General features: G+C 34.9%; 2 protein-coding genes across 3 annotated transcripts; one reads left to right on the top strand and one right to left on the bottom strand.

Moving 5' to 3' along the window:
• Nucleotides 1-1,054: 1,054 nt before the first annotated feature.
• Nucleotides 1,055-5,600, bottom strand: LOC128673218 (dynein regulatory complex subunit 3-like). The gene is made up of 9 exons (XM_053750919.2): nucleotides 4,967-5,600; nucleotides 3,733-4,100; nucleotides 3,409-3,581; nucleotides 3,016-3,225; nucleotides 2,596-2,736; nucleotides 2,243-2,444; nucleotides 1,881-2,066; nucleotides 1,550-1,689; nucleotides 1,055-1,431 (listed from the first exon to the last, which is right to left on the bottom strand). Exons 1-9 carry the CDS (start codon nucleotides 5,079-5,081, stop codon nucleotides 1,284-1,286), a joined length of 1,683 nt encoding a protein of 560 aa, XP_053606894.1. The 5' UTR covers nucleotides 5,082-5,600; the 3' UTR covers nucleotides 1,055-1,283.
• A 547-nt stretch (nucleotides 5,601-6,147) lies between these two features.
• On the top strand, nucleotides 6,148-20,387 carry LOC128673220 (uncharacterized protein). Of its 2 annotated transcripts, XM_053750921.2 has the most exons (13): nucleotides 6,148-6,305; nucleotides 6,580-6,827; nucleotides 9,808-9,915; nucleotides 10,228-10,323; nucleotides 11,472-11,570; nucleotides 12,052-12,198; nucleotides 12,975-13,126; nucleotides 13,334-13,410; nucleotides 13,897-13,962; nucleotides 14,152-14,251; nucleotides 14,859-14,937; nucleotides 15,989-16,048; nucleotides 16,857-20,387. In XM_053750921.2, exons 1-13 carry the CDS (start codon nucleotides 6,251-6,253, stop codon nucleotides 17,046-17,048), a joined length of 1,479 nt encoding a protein of 492 aa, XP_053606896.1. In that variant the 5' UTR covers nucleotides 6,148-6,250; the 3' UTR covers nucleotides 17,049-20,387. The 2 variants fall into 2 exon arrangements, with proteins under 2 accessions (XP_053606896.1, XP_053606897.1); XM_053750922.2 differs by lacking the exon at nucleotides 15,989-16,048.
• The last annotated feature ends 247 nt before the right edge of the window (nucleotides 20,388-20,634 follow it).

Below are 20,634 nucleotides of genomic sequence, written 5' to 3'. Positions count from 1 at the left end.
TAATTTATTTATCTCCTTAGTATGTAGTGCATCCCTAGACTAACAATTTAGTCTTAGTTATAATATTACTAAGGCTAACTTATTTAATCAATGATTTCATAAATATAATTTATATACATATGTATAAACCAAAATTCTATGAAATGATGCATGTAACCGTGTCACAGGAGCTGCATTCAGGGTATTTTTAAGAAAGGTTTGATGGGGAATTCCCCTTCAAAAGGTAAAGATTGGGCTTAATACAATTTTCAAGATAAAAAGCTAAAAATTGGTAAACATACTCTTTAAAGTAAATTAGAAACATGGCAGATATTTGTAAAATAAGTCAGAAGAAAAAGCGTTGTCGCGTTCATCAAAAGGCGCGATATTACCAAATTAGACGCGGGCGAAGCTGCGGGTAAAAGCTAGTACCTACTTAAATACAATTAATTATCCGGTGTTCTTTAAATCCATACTAATTATAAATTCGAAAGTCTCTGTCTGTATCGCTTTCACAGTTAAACCGCTCAACCGATTTAGATGAAATTTGGTATGCACTTAGTACCTGTATGTATAATAGGTACAAAGTGTTTTTTTCGTAATAGTAAGGAGTCGTTTATCAAATGAATTGCTAATACCTATATTAGTAATCCTATCTTCAATGCGTTATCATTACAGAGAACTCTGAACGCTTTTTGGACCGAGATATTCTAAATAATATAAACATTATGTTAGCAGTGTTATCAATTGTGCTCTTTAGCTTGATAGAAATATGTGTTTTTTGTTTGTGTCTGGCCGTGGTTTGACCCTAAATACCTAAGTACTAGTAATTATTTTTTTACGTACGTTTATTTTGTACGTATATTTATTTGTTAATTTAGACATTGTGGTGACTGTTATTTGTCCCAATAGACTTCTTGGGTTCTCTACCGTCGCATCTTGGAAATAAGAGTACGTAGGTATTGTACGTAGGTATTTGTATGTATTGTACTTGTGTTTAACACAAGTAGGTAGATACTAGGTACGGTATAAGGGCGGATAGGTATCTATTTCACTCATTTAATAATAAATGCAATGTGACTAGAAAGTTTTAATTATAAAAACTCGTTGTACACAAACTTTACCTTTAGACCTTTAATGTACCTAAATGACATTTTTTCTTTATTTTGATCCTAAAGGGAAAGTTAGGTATGTCAAAATTATGTTGTTTAAAAACAATAATCAAAATGTAAAATTTTTTCATCAATAGTTTTCTCTGCTTTTCAGTACTGTTAGAATTATTAATGATTGTTATTACTATTAATTTAGTATAAATCGTCTCCAAGTAACGCAGCCGTTTCTGGATCTACGGTTTCAGAAAGGCCCATCTGCATATCCGTCCAATCTTCTCTCTGATTGTCTATGAAGTAGTTTATTTCGAGTATCCTATCTCTGTTACGTTTAATCTCATTTCTGAAAAACATTATTTAAATTAATTTGACGTGGTGACACTTAAGATTTTTCTCCTTACTAAAGCAACTGAAAGGAATACAAAATGTCTTATGTACAAGTTGGAAAAAAATTTACTCACTCATTAGTTCCCTGAACCAAGTCGTCCCTCCATTGATTGGCTCGCGTCATGAGCAGATCTTCTCTCGCGTCGATAAACCTCATGTGGTTGTCTGATGACTGCGCTACTAAATTCATCATCGCGTCGCGATCCATCATTATCTGCAAAGAATGTCCATTAAATGCGTCCCCTAGTAAATCACCGGCTAAAACTATTTTTCTTGTTTGAAATTTGTTTTTTTTTTTTTTCAAAGAATGTGGACCCTTCATTACATACTTTCATCACTTTACAGACATAAGTATAGTTCATAGGAAAAAGAAGCTAAAGACCATGAGCTTGAAAGTTTACTTACCTCGAAGAGGTCCGGTGGGGCGTCTCCCAGCATGATCTTGTTGCCAAGCAGCTTGGAAAGCGACTCAAACTGCCGCATCGACCACAAGCCCTCAGTCTCGCGCCACGCGCCGAATGCGTTTCGAGATACTTCTAAAAGTTTTGTTATCATCTCCGTCATGTTCACAGAGAATTGTACGCGGGATTCCTGTGAAATATAACACCTAGATTACTCCTTTACTCCTCCATACTCCTTTCTGAACATGGTTAATCCTTTGTAAACTTTGTAGAGACGTTTTATCGGCGTTCGACTGAAATTTCTGAATTCTTAACTCCTGAAACTATTTAACTTCATTCGAAATTACCTAATCCATTTTTCCTTACCTCACACTGTTCATATAGCCGCATTTCTATGGTCATGAGATCCTTCCACACCTCATAGAGTAGGTCATTAAACGCTTCCCCAAGATCCATTACTTTAGGCTCCAGCTCTTCTATTGTAGCTTGCTTTGTCGTAAATTTATGGATCATGTCATTCATTTGGGCAACAAGGGGCTGCTTCTTCTTCTCAAACTCTTCCAATATTCTGATAAATCAAAATTAATGTATTCTCACAGGTTTGGGTTAGACGGGAGGGTAAAAGGTAATTACAATTGCTTTTTTATCAGTTAAAATAAGTACCTATAAAGGTAGTTAAATATTTATACTTAGATCACAAATTAGTGCTAAGCACTTACATTTTACTCTTCTGTACGCTATCTTCCAAAGCGTTGACGACCAACTCTTTGAACAGCTTTATTTCATTCTGTCTAGTGTTATAAGCACCTTGAGCGAATTCCACCAAGCCTGCCATCGTTTCCACATACTGATCCTTGTACCTGAATTACATCAATACACATAACACTATCTCTCATGCTCATTCGGTTTCCGGGTAAATGAAAAAATGTTTATCTTTGGACAAATGCATATTTGAATTCACTTCAAATTTAAAACGAGATTATCTTATATGGATGATATACTAAATTAGGCATATAGAAAACAACAACAAAACACCAAACTACAGCTCAAGATATTTGTATGTTTCCATTATATTTTAATTTGAATTATACCTATACATACATTTGCTTTTAACAAACTGATATTGAATAGATAGTTACTGTTCGAAAAATCCTATTAGTTCACCGCCCACTTTCAATAGTAAACTTCCGTCCGGGTCTTTCTCGAACATAGATTCTATCAACTCTGGACCACTGAGATATTCTACGAAGGATAGCGCGTAAAATTCCACCCTCGCATCGTATTCCTGTTTGGCTATCCATTCTTTTTCGGTTTTTTCGTCGGCTTCGTCCAGTCTTCGCAACAAACCTCTGAAAATTAGTAAGTAAAGGCATCTTCAACGATGAATTTCCTTTTAAATTATAATAATTCTTGAATTTTAACATTCTGTGTAATGGAACGATAACCAAATAAATGAGTAAATAAACTAACTCGTCTTTGTATATTTATAAAACAATTTTGATGACGCTACCATACTTTTTTTATGTAGCTACCTGAATATCGATCTGCCGTCCTCTCGTTCTTCTTCCGTGATAGTTTTGTAATCTAAATAAGTTACTCTGACTAACGCAGATCTGAGGAACTGATAAGTCATGGGGTCATCGCAGCAAGGATTACCTTTGAAGCTCACTGAGCGAAGTTTCCTGAACTGACGCAAGTACGCCATCTAAAGAGATTTAGAGAAATATTCGTATGCAAAATTAATACATTGCATTATCAAAAATAAAAATGTTAGTTGATTTAAATTATATTTTCTTCATCATCAAAGTAGGTACAAATAAAAACATTCTACTCGGGTGTAATAATACCAATATTACCTCTTTGTAATCCTCAATAAAGTTATCCCCAATGCTAAATACGAGTAAATTTTCAAGAGTTTCCATATTTTCCAGTTTTCGTATTTTGTTATGAAATAACGTTAGTATTTCAAGATTTACAAGCTCCTCTAAATTTTCAATCCTTTCGATTTTATTAAATGACAGATCCAATTCTATGAGCCCAGTAAGTCTTTCAAGGTTTTCGATTTTTTCTATTTGATTGTGTGCTAATGTTAGTTTTTTTAACGATGTCAACATCCAAAGATGGTCAATTCTAAGAATATTTTGGAATTCTAAACGCACGATTGGTGCTTCATCTAGATGTACACCTTCTTCTGCGAATAATCTTCCGGCTTCCTCTTTTGGGCCTGAAAGAATAAGAATGGTAAAGGTAGCTCAAATATTGTCTTATAACTAATCTCGTTTCCAGGCCAAGATATCCACTTTAGGGACACTCTCTTCATAGTCGTATTCCTCATGGCTGAGGGTTGTGGTCATTACGTGGAATTAAACACACATAACAACTTTCTTGGCATTAGTAATGGAGTGGTTTGCCATTGCCTTCTCCATTTCACACACAAGTTAATTATCAACCAGTGTGCAGGTTTCCTCACGATATTTTCCTTCACCGGAAGCGAGTAGTGGTGGTGGTGTTTGGGGACACTAATCCAGAGGAATAAGTAAGTGTTATTATGAAACCTGTAACTGTTGATATTAATGCGTGTATCAGGGAACAAGCTAGGCGATTATAAAGCAGCAGTTCTTTCCTTCCAGGCTTGTGGCGTGTGGTTCCGTCCTAGAATAGGACCACTCCATATACTACAAGGCACCTAAGGGACACACAGCCTAGGCAGCTGATAGTCAACAATAGCATTCTCAAAGAGAGGGTTGACGTCAGGCAGGCCGGTTGTAAAATCACAGGCGAATCTTCAAAATGTTTAGATTTTTTTTACACTGACCCTGGGCTTCGTCGCTTCACAAATCCTAATGCAAATTGCAAACGCAACATGCAGAAATGGGCTATGATCCCGTCTTACTATATATGCCTTATCTGATTTCACTACGTGAACCAATTGGATGTACCAAATTAATTGCCTACTTATGTGTTTTTCTATGTCTAATATATCTGAACATGTGATGCTTAGCTACTGGTTGGTACGGTAAACTCTTAGATTAGGAAATTTCTATAAATTCTGTGGGTAAACCTACTAAATATCTACTAAAATATACTTACCATATTCTAATATACATCGTGTAATCATAGCATTATCAATGACTCCTGGTTCGATGGCTGGATGTATAATAAGACTATTCAGAGATCTCTTTTCTTTAGTATTCTTTTCTCCCATAGTTTCGTTGTAGAGTACAAAATTATTTCTTTATATTATTAAGGATTGTATCCAAGTTGAATCTAGGTAATATAATACAATAAAGTAACACCACAAAAAGGTATACCACTATAGCGTCTTCAATAATTACCTAGGTATTAACAATATCAAACAAAATAAATATCTTGTTGCTTAGAAACCTTGTTATGAAAAGTTATGAAACGAAAAAAGGTTGCGGTCGTAACCTTGAAATCAAAATTGTAGCATTGCAATTCCACCAACTGTGCCCACCAAAAACATCCTATAAAAAATAGCAAAGTCTCTATGAAGCTGTCAGAAGTACTAAAATTCCAATTCCCAAGAGAGGACATTTCTGAGAACAGATAATTTCTTAGCGGCACGTTTATAGTGTCGGGAGACAATAAATCCCATGGGAACCACTGATATAAGAACAATTAATGTTCTTATCACAGATATAAAAACATTTTTATATCTGAACCATTTCGCGTTTCATTTCAACAAACTCAGCGCCATCTACAATTTTTTTGTATTACCTAGGAACCTCTAAAATTTCAAAGGTGTAGGTATATCGGCCTTCAATGTAATGTTTTTATATCTGTGATATCGGCAGAGTCGTTTCTCGCAAATCCCCATGGAATTAGTAGATACTGTTATACGAAGTACTTCCTAAATCTATGCTAATCTCACGGCAATAAAGAAAGAAACAATGAAATCATTTAATATATTTTTTATATATTTATATCAATGTTTTGTTTTTTTTTTATTCATCCTACCTATATTACTGACAAAAAGAAAACAAAGTTTCCAGGGATCATTTCATTTCATAAAAAACTTTATAGTCCGTTATACGCAAGGTTAATAAATATAACAGCTTCATTGATTGATAGTAAATCACAGATAATAAGAACAAAATCTTCTTATATCTGGGGTCGATTTGATATATTATTAAATAAATAAGAAAAAAAAAAGATTACGCATTGAAATGTTCATAATTTTTAATTACATTCAATCATTAGGAGCTGAATAGGAGGTAGGTAGTGGATAGTGGTAACGTGAAATGAAATAATTTGACATGAGTCAGTGGTCAGTAATTTTTAATCTATAGTTTACCTATGACAAGTGAAATCGGAGAAATCGCTTTGATAAATATTCGAGTATAATTTGGAAAAATGTCCTTTTTCGGGGTGGGGAATCCTTTTTCTACGCCCGTGGGGCAAAAAATAGGTAAGAATAAATATTTATTTCTAAAGAAAATACTAGACTAAATTGATTTTCATGTTCCTTGGCTAAGATAATTCTGCGCACTTTAAATTTCAATTTCTCTTTGTTGTAATTGAATAGAAATGACAAAACAAGCTAGGTATCAGGCATTTATTCGCGATATTGAGTATTTCTAGCTTGTATCTACGATACCTTATATACCTACTAAAATCTTTGTCATGTAAACGTTAATTAATTTGACCCTATGATTGTTTATGACGATGTTTACCAATTGCAGAACAAGCTACAGATGGGAACCTTCCATCAGAAAACTGGGCACTTAATATGGAAATATGTGACATCATAAATAGCAGTACAGACGGTCCGAAGGATGCCGTGAAGGCTATTAGGAGGAAGTTGACTCAGAGTGCTGGTAAAAACTACACGGTGGTAATGTACACATTGACTGTCCTGGAGACATGTGTGAAAAATTGCGGGAAGCCATTCCATGTTTTAGTTTGCCATAAGGAATTCATATCTGAACTGGTGAGTTTAGTTTTATTGCTGCTCTATTGTATAAAGATAAACTGACATTACTCTTTAGAAAATCCATTATTACTAGTATTTTTAAAAACAGACAACCACATGTCAACTTAATGCAATGAATTTGAGTTTGATGACGTGCTGTTGACTGTACACTACAAAACTCAACATCTTCTAGATTTAACACTCAATCCTATTGTCCAGTTTTTGTAAATATTTCAGTCGTTGTCTTTTACTTTTGCCATTACTCAGAGCCAAATACTGTGTTTGTATGCCAGATATGTCTTACCAATCTTATCTCAAGTGACAAGATGTGTAAATACTATGATTTGTAGTAGATTGTGTCACTGCTTTGCCAATTCTTATTGAATAACTGTAGGAAAGTATTACAAGGACAATAACACAATAACTGTAAGTAGGACTCCTATTACACTTTAAATATATTTTTTCTTCCATTGACTCATTCACTTCCTTTTTCATCTCATCAAAGAATTTAAAAACATAGTACCTATCTGTCCCAGGTAAACAAAACCTCATCTTCTGTGTTCTCTTCATTTTGAATATTAATATCTCCAAATCTACTTTTTACAATACAAGATGTAAATTCAATATTTTATCATCCCAACTAATATTATAAATGCAAAAGTAAGTTTGTTACCCCTTCATACATTATCTACTGGACCGATTGTTATGAAATTTGGTATACAGGTAGAAAATAACCTGGATTAATGCATATGGTGCTTTTTATCCCGAAATTCTCACAGGCTGCAGCTATTATCTCATATTAATGTCTTAATTATATTTTTTTTTAAACAAAAAAGTTATCCTTAAGCTTCCTGATCATAAAAACAAAGTAAACTTTGCATGTTGTATCATTTTGCATGCGCATTAACACAACAGGTTGTTATCAAAGACAATGTTTGCATATCATGTACAGCAGTATGTGACTGATAAGGTGTCATTAGTCCTCAGATACTATGTCTTGATCATGATAGATTGATTTGCATTACATTTCTTTTTTTGACCATTTATAATATTACTAAAATTGGTTTCAAACATAATTGTGGAAACAATGTTAATTTCACAAGGTTATAGTTACAATACAAGGGAAATACTGTTTGTCTGTCATTGTCTATAACAATGTTTTCTTGTTCATTTAATATAAGAAGAATGTAGAATAACTCCCTATATCATTCAATCCACATGTGTCCCCAGTTGCATTCAGGGTAAAAAATAATGTTACAAACATTTACAATTCAATTATAATATTATTACGGGCTGTCCGCCTGACATCAAACCTCTACTATTGTTGCCTATCAGTTGCTAAGGCTATGTGTCTCTTAATCGCCTTGTATGTACTCCACTGGAGAATATAGAAGGGTCCATTCCAAGGTGAAGCGACCCACCATAAGAATTCTTCTTGTAATAAAAATACCTAATTGAAGACATGAAGCTTAGTAGAATAGAAGCTTTCAAGCTATGTACATCTTGTTCTTTATGAAGAGCTGCAAATCAAAAATGTAAAACAACAAAAGTTGATGCAATGTTGTGTAATAAAAATAACACCATTAGCATACAAATTTGTTTGAAAATTTCATTTGAAACTGGTCTACTTGGATTGGAATAGCTCTATTAGAATCTCATTAGTGTTGATAATAAATAAATTCTTGTGTAATTTAAATAACTTGATACTTGCTTGCTTTCTGTTGTCCATTTCATCTCCACATTTATTTTATGATAATACAGTACATACATAGTATCACACAAGATTATTACTATTCAGCAATGTTTATATTACCACAGACCAAATATAGGAACAGACCTCATGTAAAGGGGCACCGTTTATGTCGTTCGGAATAGTGTGGAGTCATGACGGAACTGCTTACTCACTTCGTCTGCGTCAACCCCGCGTATCTGACACAATTGTGCACTAAACTACACAAATGTAAATAGGGTGTTCCTGTATTCTACCCACAATGGCACATATATGTTATTTGCACATACATGATTCCTTGAAGGTTGACTGGTAAAGAATGCTTTTGTACCATATTTACAAATAAAGATTGAATAAATAAAAAAAGATCCATATTCACTGTATACAAAATGACTTAGATATAGAATATTGAATGTTGTGCTTGTAATCATGCGTACATAAACCATAATTTTCATTAGTTCGCGTGGCTTCATACCTATTATATGAAGGTTGACTCATCCTGTGGTCATAATTAATGTACAGTCAACTGCAACAGCACATCAACTTCTCAAATTCATTGCAAATTCGCCACTATTATCGGGGCATAAAGATCGAATGTACAGTCAATAGCACATCAAGGTACGCAAAATAATAGTGAATTTGCCTCTATTGCCGTTGCATAAGGTTGTACGCAGAATAGCTTGAGTTTGTTCTGAATCCGTCTGTAGGTGTTTATATTAACGTATTATCGTATTGTTAATGAGTTAATGTTAATCTTTGTAGTAGGTAACCATGTGAGTACACTTAAGTAGGTACAGGTTATGTAAATGTGTTTGTATATTTCAATTGTGCTTTCACGGGTTGCTGTAACTTAGAGGAAGGCAAAAGCTGATTATGACAAAATTAAAAAAGTCTTGTCATTAGCATAGGTTTAGTATTAATAGAAAATTCATACTAATGTTATAAATGCGAAAGTCTGTATGTCTATACTTGTCTGTCTACCACCGGTTTTGATGAAATTTGGTAGCATGTTTAGTCAAAGAACCCCATTCAAACATAGGGTTAATTTTTTGTTCAAAATATCACACATCAACCCCCAAATGACTACAATGTTGGGTGAAAACTTGTATGAAAATCATGGCTCTCCACTTTCGCAGAGAAATTCACATGGGCGAAGATCCGCAAAAGCTAGTATACTATATTTATATTTCACTGTAACTTTATTTAAATTTCACACTTATGAGAAGTGAAATATCGAAAAAGTTTCATTCAAAAATCTTTTATTTTCAGGTAAAACTTATCGGACCTAAAAATGACCCGCCAACAGTGGTACAGGAGAAGGTACTAAGTCTCATTCAGTGCTGGGCAGACGCGTTCCAAAACCAACCCGACCTTCAGGTATAGGCTTGTTATGTTTCGATTTTCCACGTGATGAATATCACAAAAAAAATTAACTAATTATGACGAATCAACTACAAGAAGTTGATTCTATTTTTCCCCCGGGCTCATGATGATGTTCTTATATCTGTGAGCATTATTATTGAGCATTAATTATTCAGCATCAGCTTTATTGGGTTAGCTAGCTACGCCACTCACTCTGTTCGTATTGCTGAAAATCTTCACAATCAACTCCATCATCATCTAATCAATTCCACCTTCTGGTTGACCTTAAAATAATGATAAAATATCTATCTAAAATGTATATTTCAGGGAGTTGTGCAGATTTACAATGAGCTGAAGACAAAGGGCATTGAGTTCCCTATGACCGACTTAGACGCTATGGCCCCTATATTCACGCCACAGAGGGTAAGTTATACTTTGTTCTATTCTCTACTACATACTAGTATATACATACTAGTACATACTCATATGTAAATGATAGGGACTATTTATACCTATGTTGTCACACGGCCTTCATGTTACAGCGTGGACTATAAAAATATCATTTTTATGGTTTAAACATGTGCACAAACATTTATACACCCAGGCACAAACCTATCTCAGGTCAAGTATTGTTTATATATCATATCATTTTTCTTTATTGTTGCCATGTAAAGTCCTTAATAGAATATTAGGTTTGTTTGCCTTTTGAAATTCTAAGTGAAATCAATAAAATTACCCCAACTATTGTACAGGTACCTATGTTTAGGTTACAACATTATTGATCTGCGTACAATCAAATGCAGAGTGCAGTCGCAATGCACTAAAACCTTGAAACTCGATCATTATAAATTTGTCTCGAGATTTATTTATTCACAATAATGTTACGGTTCATTGCTGTTTAGATAATACTATTTGATATGACTGCAAATTAGGTTGTCCGGAAGAAATAGCTTTTAGCGCTAAGACCGCTGCACTTATTTGGTTACATTTAGGGTCCTATCCGCAATTATATTCCGGCACTTGTACCGTACTTCCTCGCTATTTTTATCGACTGTGTGAATACTCTAGTGAGATTCAGGGGGGTTAGTGCTGGTTTGCATTTGACGAGCGAACCAATCACATTGCGCCATTGTGACGCAACGACAATCAACCACACTGTAATGTGATTGGTTCGCTGCGTTCACTTCGAATCGATTCGATGGTGAAATGCAAACCCGGACTTCGCCCGGCTTCGCACGGATGTGTCACAGAATGGCGAGAAAGTAAGGTCTTGTCCACATTGCGATATTATAGTTAGTTACAGTCTTTGGGTGTTGGTTTCCAAAACATTCTATGTCAAAAAAAGATCCTTTTCTCTTATATAAATGTGCATTCGTATAGTAATTGTCGAAATTTTATGTTATTGTTTCACTGTAACAATTTTTGCAAGTTGTATGTCCACGTACCTATGTCGCGGTAATAGCGGCGAGTTTACAATAAATATTGGTAGGTTGATGTGCTGTTAACTGTACTGAGAATATAAAAATGTACTTATGCAGTGTTCAGAAAAATACCTTGTATTTTGTATGTAGAGTGTGCCGGACGGTGTGGACGGCCCAGTAGTGATGTCGCCGCAGCGCGCGCCGCCCAGCGAGCCCTTGAGGCCCGCACAGGATCAGGGCTCCGCCACGGTATGTGTTTGGTCTGGTCATCCTTGCTGAGATGCGGCGTGTGGCCCCGCCCTAGAATAGAACCAATCGATATACTTGGATGTCGTACGATGCGATTAAGGGATTCATTCGTAGCCTTATTAGCTGGTATGGCTATAGCATTCCGAAAGATGATTGATGTCAGTCGAATGGTCGGTTGTGCCAAATCTTCAAAGTTGAGCGGTAATACCTTTAGATTTATCTGTATGTGTAGAGAAAATAAACGTTTTTATTATTATATATTTTCAACTAGCTTTTACCAGCGGCTTAGCCTGCGTAATTTTCCACGGGAACAGTTATTTTTCCGGGATGAAAGGTATGTCCTTCACAATACTTCAAATTACGTGTATGCAAAATTTCAAAAAGATTGGTTGAGCATATAGATTGTGAAAAGGTAACAAACACACTTTCGCATTTATAATATTAGTTAGGATGTGTGAGTAAAGTATATGTGTTGTGACAGGTGTCACTGTCAGACAGCCAGATAAGCAAATTGCGCGCGGACCTGGGCGTGGTGGAGGGCAACATGGCCGTGATGGCCGACATGCTCAACGACCTCACTGCGCAGCCGCCCGCGCAGCAACACCACAGCGACATCGAGCTGCTTAACGTGAGCATAAATAACTTTTTAGTATTCCGTACTTCGTTCAACTAGCGAGGCACCAGTTCTAGTTACCTTGGCAAGAACAGTGACGCTAACACAGCTTATATTTGAAAGCCTTTATATCTGGGTTCCGTACTTCCTTTTTATTAGCGTATAATCTTGGTAAGAACGGTGAGACTAATACAGCTTGAAAGGAGTCGCTCCTGCCACAAATCACTTTTTATTGGGGTTCCGTACCTCGTTTTATTAGCGTATAATCTTGGCAAGAATGCGATGACATGACACCAACACAGGTAGCTTATATATAAAAGAAATCTACTGCCAATTGTCGTCGACCTCCGTGGCCTAATGATCATAATGCCGGACTGCCATACTGTGGGTTCTGAGTTCGATTCACGGTGAGGACTTTTGTCCTCATGGAAAATATTTTTCACATGAAAAAATATTAAATATTTTTTTTTTTACTTGGGTTTTGGATGTTATGTGTATCCCATAACACAAGTCACAAACTTATTTTTCGTGTAACTCGGACTATACATATTTATTTATTATTTACCTACTCACATCGGTTACATTTTTTTTATTGGGACAAATCACAAATATTGAACTAAACCAGCTCAGAGGTCATGAAGTGATTCAACAAATATTTTTTAAATTAACATGTTTTGTACCCGTGTTCATAAATAAAGAAGTTTAATTGAATTTAATAATTTCGTTGCACGAAAGAAACTTTGGTCAGTGTCATTAACATAGTAGTAGCCTGTAACATTATGCTTATCCAGGAATTGGCGGACACTCTGCGAAGCATGCAGAGCCGCGTGGCGGAGCTGGTGGCGCGGCTGGCGGACGCCGCGCCGCTCACGGCCGAGCTGCTGCACGCCAACGACCGCCTCCACAACCTGCTGCTCCGCCACTCGCGGCTGCTCAGCAACAGGTATATGTATATATGGGATAGTACTCAACGGTCCAAAATCGCTGTGCCCGCGGCTACGTTCGCGTGTTTTCCCACCGGACCAGTTGTTTTTCCGGTGTGAAAGCAGATAAGTCTTTGTCGTTTTTCCGTGATGAAAGGTACCCCATGTCTTTCTCCGTTCTTCAAAGTACATATAATCTGATACAAAATATGTGTTTGATTTTTCAGAAACGCCGTGACCGGGGCCGCGACTCCATCCGCCATATTGGGTGCTGCCATGGGAGTGCCCGGTTCTACCGAATCACGTAAGTTTATATACTATACTACCGGCAGTTGCCCGCGACTCAGCCCGCAGCTATAAGTAACCAATAATCTCCATGCCAAAAGTATTCTCTATTAATTTCGTCATAATTAAGATTATTTTTTAGACAGTTTTCAATTCTAAAATCAAGACTAACGACTCGGCCCGGCGTCGCACGAGTTCTATAAACCTTAGGGAATACATTGTCTAATAACAGTGTTTGAGAGAGACAGTTATCTAGATTAGAAACAGACAGATGGTGAAGGCAACTTTGTTTTATACTTTATAGTGACAGTGAAGTAAATTTTTTGACATTAACTTAACCACATTTTCAATAATGTACATACCACTTCGTCAAAGTCTATGAAGAAAAGTCTGCGGTGAAGTTTGTTGCGCCATTTTTCTTCACCTGCGCTTTGAAAGTCTATTGTAGACTTGGTTTTAAATAAATTTTTGACGTCAATAAATAGATTTTTGAATTTTGTTTCAGCAAAGAAGACTGAAGAAGATGCCCTGATAGATCTCAGCGACGATGTCCCTGACATTGCCAAATTAAGTGAGTTTATATTTGCATTGGGGGAAATTATTTAGTCCATTTGTCTGAATATTGAATATCATTGTCATCATAAATATTGCTTCCATAGCTGATTACAGTGCAGACACAGTAGTGACTGATACAGTATAATCAATCAGACAAAAATGCAATATGAATATATTATATCTTACATGCTAAATATGATGTTAGGTGTGAAGGACTCTCAGCCGGATAAGTCTCCGGGCTCCAAGGATGAGTTCGACATGTTCGCTCAGTCCAGGAATGTCAGCTATGACACCGCGAAGTCTGGGTGAGTTTCCTATGATTCACACATTTATGTTATGAAATAGTTCCACATCAAGATAGTAAGAGGTGAAATGTCGCTTTACTGTCGAGGTTTCACTTGAAAAAATTGACAACAATTTTATTAACTAGCTGCGTCCCGTGGCTTCGCTCCCGTGGGGATTTCAGTTTAAAAAGTACCCTATGTGTTATTCCAGGTTATTTTCTACCCGTGTACCAAATTTCTAACAAACGGTCCTTTAGATAATGCGTGAAGAGGTAACAAACAAACAAAGTTACTTTCGCATTTATAATATTAGTTGAGATAAGCATCCTAACATTCGTTTATGTAGGCACGCGCCTGTTTATCCAGCCAGTAGTTTGTAGCTTTTGAGAAATTAAATTTTACCTGAAAAAGTGTCTGTGAAAGTATTATTTCTGAATTTTGATTTGAAAACTTGGCCAAATAAATGGCCATTACACATTTTTCCTTTAGGAGCATTTTAATTTTGTATGAGATTTTATGCTCTAGGATTGAAAAATCCTAATTTTATGCGGCCTATATCCAACCATAATGTAAAACTTTATGAGAAGTGAAAATCTATTATTGGTTCGATCGTAATCCGTGGTCGCAGCGGCAGCAGCTACGCGGCCAGCCTGGAGCCGCAGACGCCGGCGCTGGCGGCCGCGGCCGCGCTGCGCTCCGCTCAGCCGGTAACTGACGCATTACACCTCTCACACCACCACAAAACACCACACTAATACTCTACTTTATATAGTACTGGTAACCGTTAGTCCGAGGGGGTGTCTCCAGTTCACCAGAAACACTCTTCAACAAAAACTAGTTTCGTCGAAAAAAAAAATATTTTTTTCTCAAGATAAGTTTTAATTTTAATAATCGGTAAATTCAGTTCTGTTGACACAATTACTTAAGGTTATCAACATTGAAATAAATAAATAAAAAATTTTCGGCGAAACGTGTTTTCGATTTTGCGTTTTTAGTCCGAGAGCGGTTCCTGAAGGGTGCCTATTCGATCGAACATCACCCTGGATTTATTTCTTTAGACGTAAACTTCTTATAGAAAAAGCCTAGCATGACAGACGGTGCGAAACTACAAGGGCCAACTATATTTTTATATTTTTCTCCAGAGTTGCATACAAATAAAATTGATGTCACGTTATGAGAAACAGTTGTATCTCTATATTGACTCTCAACTATTTCTCATAATACAATATGAATTTAATTTATATGGCATAATATTTCGTTTCGCATATTGATCTTAGAGGGACTAATATAGACTGACGTAAAAATTCGATCGCATAGGTTTCCTTTAAGAAGTATACGAATGTAACTGAAGGTTCACTCTTCAGAAAAAAAGCGCGAATAAAAATCAGCCTTAGAGGTCCGCAACTCTTGGCTCTGTCTACCCCGTCTGCATATCTTACTGAATTATAAATAAATTATAACTACACAAGATTAAAATGGTGAATAATGTCAAAAATATTTGCAATTCTATGCAAAGTCCTGAACTAAAATGTACATACAAGTACATTTTATGCAAAGTCCCGAACTAAAATGTATATTACAAGTGTTTTGTTTTAAATATTTTATTGTTATTTTACACATTTTTTTCTATTTATATTACTTTATTTCAATTTGATTCGTTATTATTCGTTATTTCATTACTATGTATTAAGTATATTTTTATTTAGATACAGCGTATGTATATGTTTATATTTATTTCATCATAATTTAATTCAACAGCCGTCGGGAATCGACGAAAGGGAAATTGATGAGATTGCCGCTTGGTTGGCGGCTGAAAAGGTGTGTTTCGGTTCATTTTCGTTTATTTCAATAGGCATTATGACATCTATATTTCCAATGGCATAAGCTAGCTCATGCCCGCGGCATCGACCCCGTGAATTTCCCTTCCAAAAAAATAATCGACATTTCAGCTATTATTTTATGGCATGTTTCCATGTTGTCTAGTACAAAATCTCTCTACGTGTCTCGTCCTATTTCCCGCAACGTCTCCCGTCCTATTTCCCGCATTGTGTCCCATTCCGTTTCCCGCAATGTGTATTCGATTCCATTTTCACGTCCGTACCACGTCTTATTGTTTTATTAATCACAGACAAAGACTAATTAGATTGGGAAAGTTCATATTGTCGTCATGCCTATTTCTTACATACACATTTTATTTCAAAGTTTTTAGTTGCACTTTTTTATTTATTTAATTTTTGGTGCTTATAATACATAATATATATATACTTGCTTATAATATATACACAAGTCACAACATAAGGCATAATAGTCACTACAAAATAGCACTAAGTAAATGCACTCGGTTAATGTTCAAATTAACATTAAAAAATATAAGGTGATGGTTTTAATTACATTGATTTCCCTGTTATTCATAAAAATAGTTAAAACATACTATAAGACAAAGTGTGTTTTCTCTTTCTGTCAATGTGAAATACTATAAAGTGCGATAGTGACGAAACATATTTTTTCTTTTCATGAATAACGGGGTTATCCTATATCAAATTCTAATTGCATTTAAAAGTTATTACTAAATATAACTTTTAGTCACCGTAATTTATTTAAACATATTTAAATTTAACTTATACAGGCCGCTACAGAAGCAAACGGCGCACAAGAAAGCGTGACAAGTAGCGATTTCGAAAAGTTCCTTGCTGAGCGCGCAGCTGCAGCCGAAAACCTGCCTAACGCCTCAGAGAATAGAGGCCAGAGTACCCCGCAGGGCACGCCGCGACATCGACAGATTAAAAAGGAAGAGCAGGACTCCAAGTTCGCTCTCTGATATGTTTTAGCGTAAGCCGATAATGACGATGTTACTCGTACAATGTTATGGGTATTGATACTTTAAAAAAAAACGGCATTTTTTTTTAAATTTTAATTTTTCACATCAAATAATTATCGTTGCTTTAAAAACATATTTTTCTTCATCTTTATTCCAAAGATTTCTAATTAAATATTAAAAAAATATATTTACATTAACGTCGAGTAACTAAATTAAACTCTGATCATGGATTTTTATTTCTTTTTCCCATCGCAATTGTTTATAGGATATATTGTAAAATTATGTTTAGGAATGTGTATATTTACTAATTTAAAAATTAAATATTAATTTTACGAAACAATCCAAGAGCTTGGTTATGGTTAATAAGTAAACGTAATTTATGAAGTAGAAATGTCTTGAAATCTCGAGCCATTCAACATAATCATACAACCCCATACATTGTACTTGCAACAGAAACCAGTATTTCGCGACATACGATAGAGAGTTGTTTTCGCATGGAGTGTGAGAGCCGGGGAGAGGACGGTACTAAGGCCCACTTTACGGGAACTCTGGTTAGGTTAGTGATGGTGCAGTGATGTGGCAAACGCATTGCAAAGTCATTCGGTAATTCTGTCTTGTAATCCTTAACTGGAGAGAAAAATTTAATACTCAAACCATTGAGCAATAAAAAAGTACTTGTTAACTACAAGTATTTTTTTATTGCTCAAATTAATATGTCAATATTTTTTAAATATGATATTTCTTTCCAGACAATAATGAAAAATAATATAAATACTTACAAAATAATAAATTGAAGTAAATCACATTGTATGTTTTCAACTAAGTTACTTTTAAACAGAGTTTCGTTTTGTGTAATTAGGGCCTTATACAGTATGCCGATAGGTGCCTGGCTTTTTGTAGTTGTTGGAATATATTAAGCTGACTAATCGATTGGAACTATTTTTAAGGGGAACGATTAATTGGTATTAAAATTTATACATTAGATTCATATTACAGCTGCTGTAATATTTTTATTTTGTCAAATATTATTTACAAAATAGTGTTAAAATGCTGTGCAGTTACATAACAGTATGAGAATATTAAAACAACATACAAATTCCATATTCATATTTTTCTGGATTAAGAACATTGTCAACCTAGGTTTATAATAAATCCTTACTAATAAAATAAAATAAAATTAAAAATAATAAAAATCCTTACTAAAATTTTCCCCCATTTAAAAATACATATATGTGGTTTTCATTTTATACGAATGTGCATGAATGAAGGAGAGAATATGAATATGTTATAGACCTTGGTTAATACTGTCTTTAATCCAAGTAACACGAAATATATATTGAAATATTCACGCCTTATTTTGGTGTTACTTTTGTATGGAAAATCGATGTGTCCGCATGCCCCTTAAGGTCGAAACTCGCCGAAACAGAATATTCGGTCGCGAATCTTAGTTTGGTAAGTAGTAGTCCCACCTCAGCTATGTCGGCGAGTTAGCCCCAAGACAAGCTTATTTTAGTTTAGCGGCTGTGATGTGCCTTCAAATACTTCAATGTAGCTTCACGTACAACTAATCGACTTATTAGGGTAAAAACTAGGGGTTGGACAATATATTGTATAGTTTCTTTATTTATGAAAATACTTCGAGACTGACCAGTCTGTCAAGAAAATTGAGAAAATGAGGGCGCTATCTATTCTTGGCTGGCGACACTGGGGTTTATCGACCAATCTTGACCATACTATTTGGTATTGCAATAGCAAAAAAATGTAGTTCGTTAAAAATCCGTTTTCTTCACTTTCTTGACAGACTAAGCAAGGACCTTTTAGGAAAAAAAATTGTTTTATACACTACATAAACATTGCAATAAATTTCGTATTCTCAATGAACAAATGGTAATTAGTCATGTTTAGTACGTTTTAATTTGAAACTTAAATTTAAATTGCCGCCCCCTCTTAAACACACTTTTCGTAAAAAATAAAAAAATCGTAGACGCCAAACTGAGGAGTGGTTCTGTCCTGCGTAGAATCATTTATGTAGATCACTACCGTGGGAGCATTTAATAAAGGCTAGGACTTGTTCACTCGATTTTATGTATCGATGGAGCGACAGGATGGAATGTGATTAATATTTGTTTTTAAATATGTTCTGTGGTACTTACAGTATCTTTATGCATAATCAGCATTTGATCACAATGCGGATTACAATCATGAAATGACATGAATTTATTTACTTTTGTTTAAATCTAAAACTTATATTTTTTGTTAAAGAATTGAGATTATTTGGTTGTTTAAAAAATAAATGATAATGAATACATTTTGCATACTGAGAAAAGGCATTTAAATTAAGGATTAATCATGTATGAATCTTGTAGTCATCATATATATATATATATATATATATATATATATATATATATATATATATATATATATATATATAACTCACGTTACTGAGTGACTGACAGACAACGCACAGCCGAAACGACTGGGCGTAGAAAGCTGAAATTTGGTGTGTAGATTCCTAGGTCAATGCACTAAGAAGGGATTTCCTGAAATTCCCACGGGAAACGGATTTTTATACACATACGAAGTCGTGGGTAAAAGCTAGTATATTTATAAATCCTTGCATGTCTTACCTTTCCTGGATTTTTATATTTACTTTATGTATTAGAAATCCGCTTTTCCTTATAGGCATAGATATTATATGTTGGGTTGGATGCATATTACATATTGTAGAAGTATCACTATGTTAGAATTTGAATAAACTGGCCTAATAGCAAATTGCACAGATTAAAACTGAACGAACTTTTATCAACCTACGGCATTGGAAACTGATTTCATTCTTATTATTTTACACAGAATATCTCGCCTGAAGTCCAAATCTTTAAAATTTTAGTAGCGTAACATATAAATCATTCTCACTCTTTCACTCAATGGTTAATTTGAGTTGGTTGCCAAAAAGAAATTAATGTTTAACTTTTTTTGTTCTCATCAATCAAATTGGCTGATAAACTGAGCGGACTGTGGATAAATTTCCTTTGGTAGTTGTTGTATTCCATGCATAACTTAAATTACCCAGTATTTTATTTCTTAACTTATCAAGTAAATAAATGCAATGCCGATAGCCGCTACTAAAAGTTTCTTCGTGCATAACAAAAGTTACCTGTATACCCTGTACCAAAGTATCCTGTGACTGTAATCGGATCATTCCATTTTGTCTCAATTAAATGTTCTTTTGGTATTAATGTGATAATTTGAAGAGAACAAGCTTAACGTTATTTAAAAGAGTTATTTTATGTTGTAATAATCGTTGTATTTAAGATAATAAAATAATTATCAGAAAAACTTCCTTTTACTTTTGTCTATCTATCCCATTGGTAAATATACTCACACAAAAAATAGCCACTTTGCCATGCCATCGGCTATTTTCATACTTTAAAATAGGTATCTTGAGATTGAGTTCATCTGAGTACAGATTATACAATACTTCCAAGTAGTAAGTTTTAATAGAAAACAGGACCTGTTCTACTAGTCCTTACTAGCTGCCTTATGAAGTGATATAGGACAGGTTTATTACCTTGCTTTATTATAT

This window comes from Plodia interpunctella, chromosome 10, assembly GCF_027563975.2.
Source record: "Plodia interpunctella isolate USDA-ARS_2022_Savannah chromosome 10, ilPloInte3.2, whole genome shotgun sequence".
In the NCBI taxonomy this organism is placed as follows: domain Eukaryota; kingdom Metazoa; phylum Arthropoda; class Insecta; order Lepidoptera; family Pyralidae; genus Plodia; species Plodia interpunctella.
The sequence above is the reverse complement of the archived record's forward strand: the minus strand, read 5'-3'. Positions and strand labels throughout refer to the sequence as shown.